The sequence below is a fragment of the Lactuca serriola genome, chromosome 5 (genome assembly GCF_051521515.1).
Source record: "Lactuca serriola cultivar US96UC23 chromosome 5, Lser_US96UC23_V15, whole genome shotgun sequence".
Taxonomy (NCBI): Eukaryota; Viridiplantae; Streptophyta; class Magnoliopsida; order Asterales; family Asteraceae; genus Lactuca; species Lactuca serriola.
In genome coordinates this window covers 301,219,899-301,233,082 of record NC_136412.1, presented here as the reverse complement: position 1 = coordinate 301,233,082, position 13,184 = coordinate 301,219,899, and the positions used below count along the sequence as shown (strand labels likewise).

The window sequence follows — 13,184 nt, the reverse complement described above, 5'->3', positions numbered from 1 at the left end:
CTTAATGGGCATGCAAAGTCATAAAGTTGGAAACCTTATGACTCTCAGTTGTATTTTGACCTTGGATATGCATTTGGAACGTGAGAGCTTAACGCATTAAGCTTTTATTTAGGGAAAAGGACTTTGGAACGTACGCCACACGTTACCCAACGTATGCCGCATGTACGTGGTCAACCGCCCGATCCCGATCAAGGCTTTGGTACTCCCAATGTAGGAGCTGAGTACACCTGGAGTACTCAACTGAGTGGACTGATTTGACTCTTTGACCTTAATTGTTAACCAGAGTTTTGACCAAGATGGACCTAGGGGTATTTTGGGTATTTAGAGCCATTAATTGAGATTGGGTCATTGGTTTTGGTTAGGTGATCTTTGAGTCGATTTTTTCGAGCAGAGATTTATTCAAGTGGCATTTTTGACTGAGAGGTGAGTTTCGCCTCACTGTACCGTAGGTCGAAGACATCAATGTCGGCCCACTAGTTTAGGTTATCTGTTAGTAGATGGATGCCTTAGGGACTGTATATGCTAATGTAGGATAAACTGAGTATTCTTGATCTAGGCTCTCTTACCTATTCATTTTTTGGTTGCAGTTCTAGAGTAGGATCACCTTTCCGGGTGACTATCTCACCTCTGAGTATATACGGTTATGCAATCCTTGGATTGTTGGTAATTAGGATGTTCGTTTTGTTGTAGTGATCTGTTAGATTTGTATCCTGGTAGTTGGTATATTGTATCGTGGTAGTTGGTATATTGTTGGTAATTAGGATGTTTGTTTTGTTGTAGTTATCAACTAATGAAGTGTCATAGGGACCGTCTGTGGTCGTGTAGGATAGCCTGAGAACTCTTGATCTATGCTTTCTTGCATGTTCCTTGTTTGGTTGTGGCTCTTGAGTAGGATCATATGTTCGGGTCGCTATCTCACCACTGGTCACTAATGGTTACGCATTCTATGGAGGTTAGCTAGTAGCAACACTGTATGTTGTGAGAGGACTAGTAGGTGGTAGTGAGATGTATGAGTGATGTTCGCCTGTATAATGTGTCTGCTTGATCCTTGATTATTTTTATGTCGACATACGGTAGCAGTGGGTTGAGGCAGTTCTGCGTTGTGTTGTAGGCCAAGATACTCGGTGCGGGCCGGCTATAAGCCGTAGGCACGGAGGCTCTGGTAGAGCGGTTGGGTTGAGGTGGTAGGCCAACAAACCCTGGGCATTCTAGCATGATGGATGAGTGGACCCGATGCATGCTTGTATGTTTATCATATGGGGTATTTTGGGGGAAACTCGCTAAGCGTTTTGCTTACCCAGTTGGTTATGTTGTCAGGTATCATCGGTCATCATGGGAAGGCGAAGGCATGACTGTACACATTCATCAGCAACATTAAAGATTCTCACACTTTAATATCATTCTGATTTTTATAAATGTATTTGGAATAAACGGTTTTCTCCATAACGGAGTTATAATTAGGAAGATTTACTTAAATAAAAATGAAAATATTTTATTATGAAAATTGGGACGTTACAAGTTACGATGCCCCCAGAGTTTGATGGGGTCTCAGACCCGATTGGGGCGATAAGATGGATGTCTGATGTGGAGGGTTGCTTCTGTTGGGTTTTGAGAACTATAACACTCCTATGGTGCACATGCAACCCTAAATGCTTTGGATCTATGTTTTCTCTAACTATACATGCATTTTGTTTTACCAAAGCATTCACCCTAGCTAGCATACAATTGAAGCTATTTAATAAAAACTTAGTCTGGATTCTTACCTCTTGAGTAGGGTAGAATTCTTGACCTTTGAAAGCTTGAGCACCTCAAGTGTGATGCTTCTAATGGTTCACAAACACCAATATGCAAGAGGAGGCTTAAGAGAATAAGTTACTTATCTCAAGATATGTAACCGATTTTGGCTAATGAGGGTTCTATTTATAGTGTGGCAAATGCTAGGGTTACACTTTGTAAACCCTAATGACCCCTGACTTTCCACATTCTCATGCTCCATGGATTTAACCTCCATGGACTATCCATGGATTGGTTTAGCCCATCCACATAATCATGGATCATTGTCCCACACTACAAGAATCGTTGATTTACATAATCAATCCTCATTTATTTAATTAGTCTCTTTTGACCACAAAATTAATTCCAAATTCATTCTTGATCAATACTAATTAAATAATATGATATTAATATATTATACTTGTAATATATTAATAAATCATAAATAACCTTATTCTCAAAAGTCCATCCTATCAAATTGCACTGGTGAAGACAACCCAAAAGGACCATGCTATTATCGGGTCAAGTACATCTCAGTTATAGTTATGGGCTTAGACACCAAATCCAATAGTCTCCCACTTGGATAAGTCTAATAACTATAGCTGCCAATGTAACTTCAGGATCCGGCCGAGAGTAAGGACCCAGTCCTTAGTTCTCCGCAGGTACTTAAGAATGTTCTTAACCGCAGTCTAATGAGCTTTACCAGGGTTCCCTTAATATCAGCTGACCATACTCGAAGCAAAGGCCACATCGTGGTGAGTACAAGTCATAGCAAAAATGATCGAACCAACCACATAAGCATACTGTATATGACTCATTTTTACTATTTCAGCCTCTGTACTTGGACTCTGAGTCTTACTCAGTTTGGTATTACCTTGGATAGGTAAGTCACCTTTTCATGGAGTTCTCCATGTTGAAAGGTTTCAACACCTTGTCCAAGTCGGTACTTTGACTAAGTCCTATTGGTCTTTTACTCCTGTCTCTCAATATCCTTATCCCTAGGATGTAAGCAGCTTCTTTGAGGTCCTTTATAGTGAAACACTTCCCAAGCCAGGACTTAATTGTTGGATTAGTGTCTAAGGCTATAACTATATTTGGTAAGTACTTGACCCGGTTGTACATGGTCCTTTTGGGTTGCCTTCACCATAGCAACTTGACAGGATGATTTGTTAAGAGAGAAGAGATATTATTGTTAATATATTTTTAGAATAATATATTAAAGGAATAATATTGTTATTTGATTAATATAAGTCATATATTAATTAAGAATTAATTTGGTGACTTAAAGAGGTTAATTGAATAAAGGGGCATAAACTGTCAAATGTGTGATAGTTGTGTTTAGGGCTATGTATCCTTATGGATTTGAGGGCGGACGAAATTTAGGATCTGGGAACCTTAAAATCGTCCAAGCCTAGTATCTAGGAGGATCTTGGATTGCTTAGGGCCTAAGTTATTCAATTAGGGTTTAAGGTGAAACCCTAGTAGCTCATAGTATAAATAGATCCCTAAGGTGAGGGAAATCGGCACTCATGCAAGGAAAGGAACCCTAGGGCCAATTTCTCACCCTCCTCCCTCTCTCTCAAGATCATATTCTTGCTAGTTGGTGTTTGTAAGCCATTAGAGGAGTGACAATTGTGACTCTAAGCTCCAAGAAGAAGTATCAAGCAAGTAATCCAAGGTATTGTTCTAGATCCAATTTCATATGATTAGATTCAATTGTTTACATTAGATCTAGTATTGTAAGTCTTGGATTCGATGCATGTTCAATTAGAGAAACCTAGATCCAAGCAATTAGGGTTTGTATGTGCACATAGGAAAGTTCTTATGGCTCAAACCCATCAGTGGTATTAGAGCTTTGATTGATTTCTATTGAATTGATGCATTGATTGATTGCTTGTTGCTTGAAAAATTCGATTTTTGTGCTTCTTCCTGATGAACTCGGCGAGTTCCCCTGTGGACTCGGCGAGTAGCTCCAACTCAGCGAGTCCATAGTGGGAACTTGGCGAGTTCGAACGTCAGAAAGAGGTAGTTTCGGGATTTCTTGCTGTTTTACTTGAGGAAACTTGCCTTAACTGTTTTGGGTCATTAAATCCGATTTTAAACATATATATGAGTATATTCTTGACCAAACAAAAGATAATTACCAATTAGTTGAATAATAATTTCCTTATATGATAATAATTGATTATTTGAATTGAATTGGTGAATTGTCTTGCAAGTAATGTTGAATAAGATCAAATTGAGATAATCTAATTAGTTGATTTATATTATTTGCTATTTGATCCTTATGTTTTGAAAAGTTTAAAACTTGCCCTCAAGTTTTGAAATTTAAGTTTTGTGATTAAAAGTTTAATTTGAATAATTTAAATTTCAAACCCTAGAATTTTACAAGTTTAAAATTCAACCTATACTAATATAATATTACAAGTTTAATATATATATGTATGATTAAAGATGCTAGTCTTAGTGTTAGTAGGTCTCATTCACGAAGCCAGTCTATAAGGTGGGTATAAGGTTGCTGCCTATAAAATGGCGCTTAATGGGTGTACACTCACACCCACCGCTTGCTTGATTGGTGGAGGGTCGTTAGCCGAACGGGTAGGATAGGGCAAACCTCTTCTCATTAATAAGTATAACGAAACTATATAAAGTAACTAAACGTGTTTTATAAAATTCCCAATCTTAGTTACTTTAGGAAAAGTGAATTGATGCAATCCCATGAAATTACACTTTGCACCCTTGTTAAGAAGTTAGTGGAGCGTGTGTGGTTAACCGGCACACTAATGGTTCTAAGCAAAGGTGGCAAAGGGTGATTCATTGTTTGTCATAGTTTGATGGAGCGTGTGTGGTTTACCGGCACATCGAATAGGTGATTGTAACAATGAAGGCGCCATGTAGATTTGCATGGTTATTAACACCCGCTTTGTGATCCTCGGTATCCCAGTCACAAATTAGAGGGGCATATCGAGATTTAAACATGCCATTGAAAGGTTTCAATGAATCTCAAAGAAATCTAGGAATTCTCAATACATTTAAAACTTAAAGCTTATGTTTTTCATGGTGAAGATTTAGAGAATCATCATTCACTTACCTCCAAATTATTTGCATGTTGGATTACGGTATCCCTTTTCTAATATGTAAATAATGTTGTTGGGTCCTAGCCCTAATTTTTCATTTGGGTGTTAATTAGGGACTTAATTCTAATCAACTTTGTTCCTTTCTATTTGTAGATGTCTAACGCAAACAATGCTGCTGCTAACTCATTCACGCTAATGAGCCTTTGTCAAAAGGTAACTTTCGATGGATCGAACTTTAGCGAATGGATAAGATACATTCGCACAATCGCGCGTTACGAGGACAAGGAGTATGTTTTCGATGAGAAGCTCGAGAAGATCAATCCAGAAACTGCTACTCCCGAAGAAATGGCTGTCTTTGAGACACATGAACGTGATGCAACGAAAGTCCATTGCATCATGATAGCCACAAAGAACTCCAAATTCCAAAAGTCCTATGAGGACATGTATCCTTATGAGATGCATCTAGACTTGATGGAGCGATACCACCAAAGCGCGAGGCAAGAGTGCTATGAGATCATAACGAATATGATCACTGCTAAAATGGGAAGTGGAGAGTCTCTAACCGTGCATTTGCAAAAGATGCAAATGTATGTCGATCGTCTTCACAAGTTGAATGTCAACTTTGGGGAAGATTTGGCTATCGACATTGTTCTCCACTCCTTGCCCTCATGCTACAACCAATTTAGGATGACCTACCACATGAACAAGGAAGAGGTCACCCTAAGCAAACTCCAAGGGCTCCTAAGGACAGCTGAGAGCAACCTTAAGGACAAGTATGTTGCGCCATCTCCCAACCCGACCGCTGCTCCTATTTTGGCTATTGGGCAGGGAAGGGGCAAGAAAAGGAAGGCTTTTTCGAAGAACCACCGCAAGGGAAAGTCCCAAGATGGTTCCTCTTCTAGTGGGACCAAGGTTGATCCTGCTAAGCCCAACCCTAACCCAAAGGAAGCAGAGTGCCATCATTGCCACAAAATAGGGCCTTGGAAGAGAAGTTTCCCGGAATATCTGCAAGCCATCAAGGATGGAAAGATCAAGCCATCTTTCGCAGGTATTTACACAATTAAATCTAATGATTCATCTCATGCTATTTCTTGGGTTCTTGATACAGGGTGTGGTTACCACATTTGTTCTGATTTGCAGGGACTAGGAAGAAATAGGGATGTGGAGCTTGGAAGAATAAATCTAATCATGGGGAACAGAAGATTGTCGCATGTTACCAATATTAGAGTATATTCTTTAGTGCTTAGTAATGGATTGAATTTAGATTTAAATAATTGTTGCTACTCGCCAGATATGGCAAGAAACATCATTTCTTTTCATGGTTTATTTAGACAAGGATTTAGATATTCGTTTAATAATGAGAATGGTTATATTTATGCTTATCTAAATGGTGTTTTATACTTTGAAGCAATGCCTTGTAATGGAATTTATGAAACTGTTATGGTTGTAGATAACCTAGGAAATGATGTATTGTGTATGGATTCTTCCAATAGTATGGATAAAGCATCTTTGTGGCATTGTCGTCTTGGACATGTCAACAAGAAGCGTATAGCCCAACTCCAAAAGGATGGAGTGTTGGAGTCATTCGACCTTAGGGAAGATGACACATGTGAATCTTGTTTACTTGGAAAGATGACCAAGTCACCTTTCACTAGCACTTGTGAGAGGGGTGAGGGTTTATTGGATCTCATACATACCGATGTGTGTGGGCCCTTTAGATCCACCACAAAGGATGGGAACCGCTTCTACGTAACTTTCACCGATGATTATAGTAGATATGGGTGTATTTACTTAATCAAGCATAAGTCAGAAACATTTGAAAAGTTCAAAGAGTTCAAACATGAAGTGGAGAATAAATTAGGCAGGAAAATCAAGATGCTTCGATCCGATCGATGAGGAGAGTACCTAAGTCTTGAATTCCACGACTATCTCAAGGAATGCAGAATAGTTTCGCAATTGATGCCACCTACGACACTGCAACTAAATGGTGTGGCAGAAAGGCGTAATCGAACCTTGTTGGACATGGTTCGTTCTATGATGAGTCGTGCTTCACTACCTATCTCATTCTGGGGGTATGCCTTAGAGACTGCCGCCCATATCCTTAACCGAGTCCCTACAAAGAATGTTGCCAAAACACCTCACAACATATGGACAGGGAAAGCTCCCTCGTTGGCACATAACAAGGTTTGGAGATGTGAAGTTTTCGTAAGACGAGAGACTCACGACAAGCTCGAACCTCGTAGTGAGCGGTGTATTTTCATCGGCTACCCGCAGAGATCCTTTGGATATCTCTTCTATAGAACGAGTGACAATGCTGTCTTCGTTGCGAGGAGAGGGGTTTTCTAAGAGCGACAACTCATAAGCCAAGGGGACAATGGGAGGCAAATCGATCTTGAAGAGATTCAAGAGTCAAACGATGAAGGAATCTCTCACGCTGGCGCGCAACCCGAGGAGGAAACTCCGGTTGAACCGATTGACGAGTCCTTACCTCTTAGACATTCCGAAAGAGTTAGAGTTCAACCCCAGTTTTATGGTTTTCATATTACTACCGAAGGGGACACTTATATTAGTGATGGTACACTAATAAATCTAGATGAACCTAATAGCTATAAGGAAGCCATGACAGGCCCAGAGTCTGCAAAATGGAAAGAGGCGATGGACAACGAGATTCAGTCCATGTATGAAAACCAAGTTTGGAATTTGGTTGACAATGTGCCCGGACGTAAGACGGTTGGGTGCAAATGGATCTTCAAGAAGAAGACCGACGTGGATGGGAATGTGCACGCGTATAAGGCACGATTGGTGGCGAAGGGCTTTACTCAAAATCCCGGAGTTGACTATGATGAGACCTTCTCACCAGTTGCTAAGATAAAATCTATTAGGGTGATGCTAGCCATTGCTGCATTTCATGATTATGAGATATGGCAGATGGATGTCAAGACCGCTTTCATTAATGGGAAGTTGGTTGAGGATGTTTACATGGTTCAGCCAGAGGGTTTTGTCGATCTGAAGCATCCCAATAGAGTGTGCAAGCTTGAGAAGTCCATTTATGGACTTAAGCAAGCATCTCACAGATGGAATCTTTGCTTTGATGAGAAAGTCAAAGATTTTGGATTTGTACGAAGCGAAGATGAATCATGTGTATATGTCAAAGCCAGTGGGAGTATAGTTAGCTTCCTCGTTTTGTATGTCGATGTGTAACGCCCCGGGTTTTCTCGGTACGTTTGGTTATTTTAATTTAATTATCCTTGTAACCTTGGGTTAATTTATTTAACCAATGTCTAATTTCTTATGTTATTGGACTCTTTTGATCATCTTGTAAACTCCTTTTATTGAAGTCCATGGGCTATGGGCCTATTTGCAAAGTCCATCTAGTTAATAGTACTTAATGTGTAAATTGAATCATTTGGAACACACACAAGGAAAACACTCTAAACCCTCCCTCTCTCTCAAAAATCGTCCCTCTCTCTCTCTCTCTTTGGGATCAAGAGCAGCCAAGGGGCTGTTTGGAGCTTAATTCTTGTTCATTTCCAGCCTTGATTCTTATTGGTATGAACCTCCTTATCCTTTCTTACGACTTGATTCATAACCTTGTTCTAGTTTTATGATTTCATCTTCACCTCTTCTCCTTCTTATTTTATTGTAATTGTATGTTATACATCATCTCAAGATCCTATCTTCACCCCATATATGGTGGATGATGGATCTAGGGGATTACATGTGGCAAAAGATCATGGAAACCCTAAAAGGGAGAATGATGATTTTATGTGCTTATGTTTATTTTCATGTTGATTATTATTACATCCTTGTGGCTAAATGAAATCCTAATGATCCCTAACCCTTTTTAGTACCACCATTATCATGGGGACTGAATTGGGATGATGAACACATCTTAAAATGTGTTTCAAAAGGAGAAGGATGGATAAGCCAAAAAGGAATCACGGGTGGCTACGATTCTGTTTTCCATCAGATCTGTAGTCATTTTGTAAAAATCATATCTGGAGATCTAGAACTCAAACGGACACCAAACCAGTTCCAAAAGTTCAAACATTGAGTTGTCTAACTTTCTTAAGAAGGCCAACCTCACTGATAAGGGCTTTATCTATGTGAAAGAATGACATCTTTGCTGTTAGGTCTGATCCGGGTCTGTTCTGATATGTCATTTTGTTTTCATCATTTCTAAGGCTTGGAAAAGGATCCAGAGTGATTCCAAGTTTCTATATGTTCCTTATATTATGAATTTAAGATCTGGAGAATATGGGGTGTTATTTCCAATTATAAATTGGTTATAATGGATCCACACTCCAGGTCAGTGGGCAGTCACCAGCTTTTGCTAGTGCTGTGATTGTCCACAATGTGAATTTTATATCTGGAGTTTGAGAGATGTTTTTCATTCAATTCCAACTCTGAGACTTTCACTTGTATGTCCTTTACTTCTCTTAATTTTCTTTTGGACGAATTCTACTCACAAGTTGGGTAGAATTGGCCAACATCACTTGACTGTATTGTTGGAGACAGAAGTGATACACCATTTTGTAAAATTCATATTTAATTCATCTTTTGGAGTTAGAATGAGTTCTTTATAGTTATGGAATCCTGAGCAATCATAGTTTCCAATAAATTTAGTTAAAGCTATGTTTCTGTTTTAGATTTTGGAGTAAATCCGTTTTGAACAGCAGGTCTGTTTTAGAGACCTTGCTGTGATTACTCTTTTCTCAACTCATAGCTTCATTACTTCTCGTTTCTAACCTTTAGTCCTTCTTAGGCGAGGTTTTGAAGTTTGCTCAAGCTTGGTAGCATTATTTGATTGTTAGCCATCCTTAATACTCACTCAAGGTGAGTTCTCTCACACCGTTGTATTAATGATTGTGTTTGCTAGTTAGCTCGTGTGTGATTATATGAATTTATTATAAAAGCATGCTATATAAGTATTGTTTTAATTCGTACATGTGCGCTGTATGTAACTAATTATGGATATGGGGACACCACCAAAGGATACGGATTTACCGGTGCGGTGGGTAGGTAAGATCACCAACGTAATACTCTTCGTGAGGTGCGGTGATTAGGGCCAAATGATACGGGATCTTCCCGGTGCGGTTCAAACCTACAAGTCCTTCTCGTAATATAGACATTGATTCGTTCTTTTCCTTTATCATTATAATTGGAAAATGGATTAGGGCTAGTAAATATGAATGTTAGTACAATGTCTGTGTTTGAATTCACTAAGCTTCGTGCTTACGTTTTTCCCTTATAACTTTTCAGGTGCTAAGATTTAAGAGGCTAAGGCTTGACATGGAGCATCGGGACATCGCTACTAGTTATTTTGTTGGGACCTTATTATTATTATTACTTCCGCACTTATTTTATATGATTATTAAGTTGATGGATTATGTTATGACTATTTCAGTTGTTTTAATTTAATTTAAGATGGGTTTTAAAAGTTTAAAATTTTTGCAAAAAAAATTGGGTGTCACAAGTTGGTATCAGAGCCACAGTTTGAGGGAACTAGGCATTCTTGTGGATGTTCTAGACTCAAATTTGAGGCTCTATAAGAGTTTATTTTCTTTTTAAAATATTTTTCAAACTTTCTGAAGACTAGTAGTGAAAGATGTCGCGGTGTACCAGTCAGCCAGCCAAGTAAGCCTTATTTCTTATGTTAAATGTTTATGTTAAATTGTTGACGATGAATTGGATTCTACTAGCCTTAAAATATTAGATTACACACTTAGTTAGTGTTAACATGTGAGAGAGTTGTAAAATTAACGGCTAGAGCGAACTGGAAATTTTGAAACTAGACGCGAATGCGAAATTGGAACTTGTGTGGAAGGTAGTAGAAGGGCCCCTACTATTTGAAACATCGGTGCCGGTTTCGAGTCGGGGCAAGGTTGAAAAATTTTCGGCAAGCTGAGTGTTTTGTCTTCCTAGAAATATCTAGACTTAATTGTTTCTAAGATTTTCCTTCTTCTGTGGATACCAATGGCTCCGCCTGCTCGACTTAATCAGCTCCAAATGGAGCAAGTTAGGGATATTGTCGTTGAGGAATTCAATAACGGTTTCAATGAACTAATCCCGGGTGTGACCAACGACATAATCAACCAATTCGGTGCTCTTCTGGATGAGCGGCGTTACTGTCTCTGCCTGTTCAGGATTCGGCATACTACTTCGAGAAGTTCAACAAGTGTAGCTCTCCTCTTTGGAATGGTGAATCCGACCCAGTTGCTACTATGCCCTGGGTGTCAGATGTTGAGGGCGCCTTCATAAGTGTTGGGTGTCCGAACTAGTACAAAGCAGTGATCGCCATGAATCAGCTATGAAAAAGGGGAAAGACATAGTGGAACACCATCACCGCTCTATTGAACGAAGACTAAGTGAGGGCCATGTCTTGGGCCCAATTTGTGGAGAGGTTCGAGGCACAATATGTGCCTAAGGTGGAGCAGCAGCGGATGCAGCAAGAGTTCATGGCCTTACAGCAGACTACTGAATCCGTTAGTGACCTGAACGCCAAGTTCTTGGAGATGCTATCTTTTTGCCCCTCGTTTGCTGGGAACGCGCCCTGGTTAGTCAGCCAGTACACGGCCATCCTACGTATCGAGATTCGGGAATTCGTTAGCATGCAGGAGTTCTCGACTTTATCTGCGATCATGAATGTAGCGAGGAGGAGGGAAATCGAGTTGCAGACCCAGTCCAAGAGGAAGGCCAATGACACCTCTTCCAAGACATCCAGAGATGCCCAGAAAACGCAAAAGCAGGGTAGTAAGTCAAGGTATGAGTATACGACGTCTTCAGGGCGAGAAAAATATGTTGATATGCTACAACTGCAAAAAGCCAGGGCATCATTGGAAGAATTGTAGGGATCCCCCTGCGAGTGCAGTACCTCATATTACTTCTGCTGTTCCCGTCTGCTATCACTGCAACGAGACGGGACACAAGAAGCCTGAATGCCCGAAGTTGAAGACTGGTAAAGGAGACAGGGGTACAAATCCTGCAATTGCATCATCCTCTAAGGGAACCACTATGGTGACACGAGGTCATGCTCACCAGATGACTGTGGAGGAGCCGGTGATTACAACGACAATGGCAGACACTTATTTGCTAGATTCCAAGCCCGATGTTGTTATGTTTGATAGCGGTGCTGCCCATTCTTTTGTATCTCACACGTTTATTAATCGTTTGGGGCGTAGTATCGGAAAATTGGCTCACCCAATGGTTGTCGATGTTGTCGACAACCGCACTATTTATGTCACCGATGTTTATCGAGGTTACACTCTCGATTTTTCTGGAGTTGAATTCCCCATTGATCTTATCCCTATTGCGATGCGAGAGCTCTGCGTTATCGTAGGCATGGATTGGCTTGATGCGTTTGATGCGGAAATCCACTGTCGTAAGAAGCAAGTTCGTGTTCGAAACCCTAGAGGTGGAGAACTTATTATTTAGGGGGACATTCCCCGCCTGGCTATGGCTTCTTGCTCTTCTGCTATAGCACTAGAAGACGTTCCTATCGTTTCCGACTTCAGCGATGTCTTTCCGGAGGAACTCCCTGGCTTTCCACCTATTCGGCAAGTGGAGTTTCGCATTGATTTGGTTCCAGGTGCGACTCCGGTAGCGAAATCTCCTTACCGCTTGGCACCACCTGAAATGAAAGAGCTCCAAGATCAACTTCAAGAACTAAGTGATAAAGGGTTTATACGGATAAGCTGCTCGCCTTGGGGTGCTCCTATTCTCTTTGTGAAGAAGAAAGATGGATCCCAGCGAATGTGTATTGATTATAGGGAGCTAAACAAGCGCACGATAAAGAATAGGTACCCGTTGGCACGTATTGACGATCTTTTCGATCAGCTTCAGGGAGCATCTTGGTTTTCCAAGATTGATTTACGTTACGGTTACCATCAGATGCGGGTTCGTGAAGAAGACATTGAGAAAACAGCATTCCGTACTCACCCTCTAACATTGAGAAAACGGTATTAAGGTCGATCAAGCCAAGGTTAATGCGGTTAAACAATGGAAGATTCCAAAAACACCTTCTGAAATTCGCAGTTTCTTGGGTTTAGCCGGTTATTACCGGAGGTTCATTGAAAATTTCTCTAAAATCGCCTTACCACTCACCCGATTGACCAAGAAATCAATGAATTTCGTTTGGGGCCCGGAGCAGCAGCTGGCGTTTGATGAGCTAAGGAAACGATTGTGTGATGCTCCGATTTTGGCCTTAACTGATGGGGTTGAGGATATGGTGGTTTACTGTGATGCATCGCTTCAAAGTCTTGGTGCCGTGTTAATGCAACGAGATAGGGTGATAGCCTATGCCTCCCGACAGCTGAAACCCCACGAACGAAACTA

General features: G+C 40.4%; 1 protein-coding gene across 1 annotated transcript; it reads left to right on the top strand.

The window, feature by feature from the left end:
• Nucleotides 1-11,648: 11,648 nt before the first annotated feature.
• LOC145050691 (uncharacterized) lies at nucleotides 11,649-12,284 on the top strand. The gene has a single exon (XM_078998900.1). It carries the CDS (start codon nucleotides 11,649-11,651, stop codon nucleotides 12,282-12,284), a length of 636 nt encoding a protein of 211 aa, XP_078855026.1.
• The last annotated feature ends 900 nt before the right edge of the window (nucleotides 12,285-13,184 follow it).

Coding starts and splice junctions, on each gene's coding strand:
- LOC145050691 (XM_078998900.1), top strand. CDS start 11,649: ATGTTGATATGCTACAACTGCAAAAAGCCAGGGCATCATTGGAAGAAT.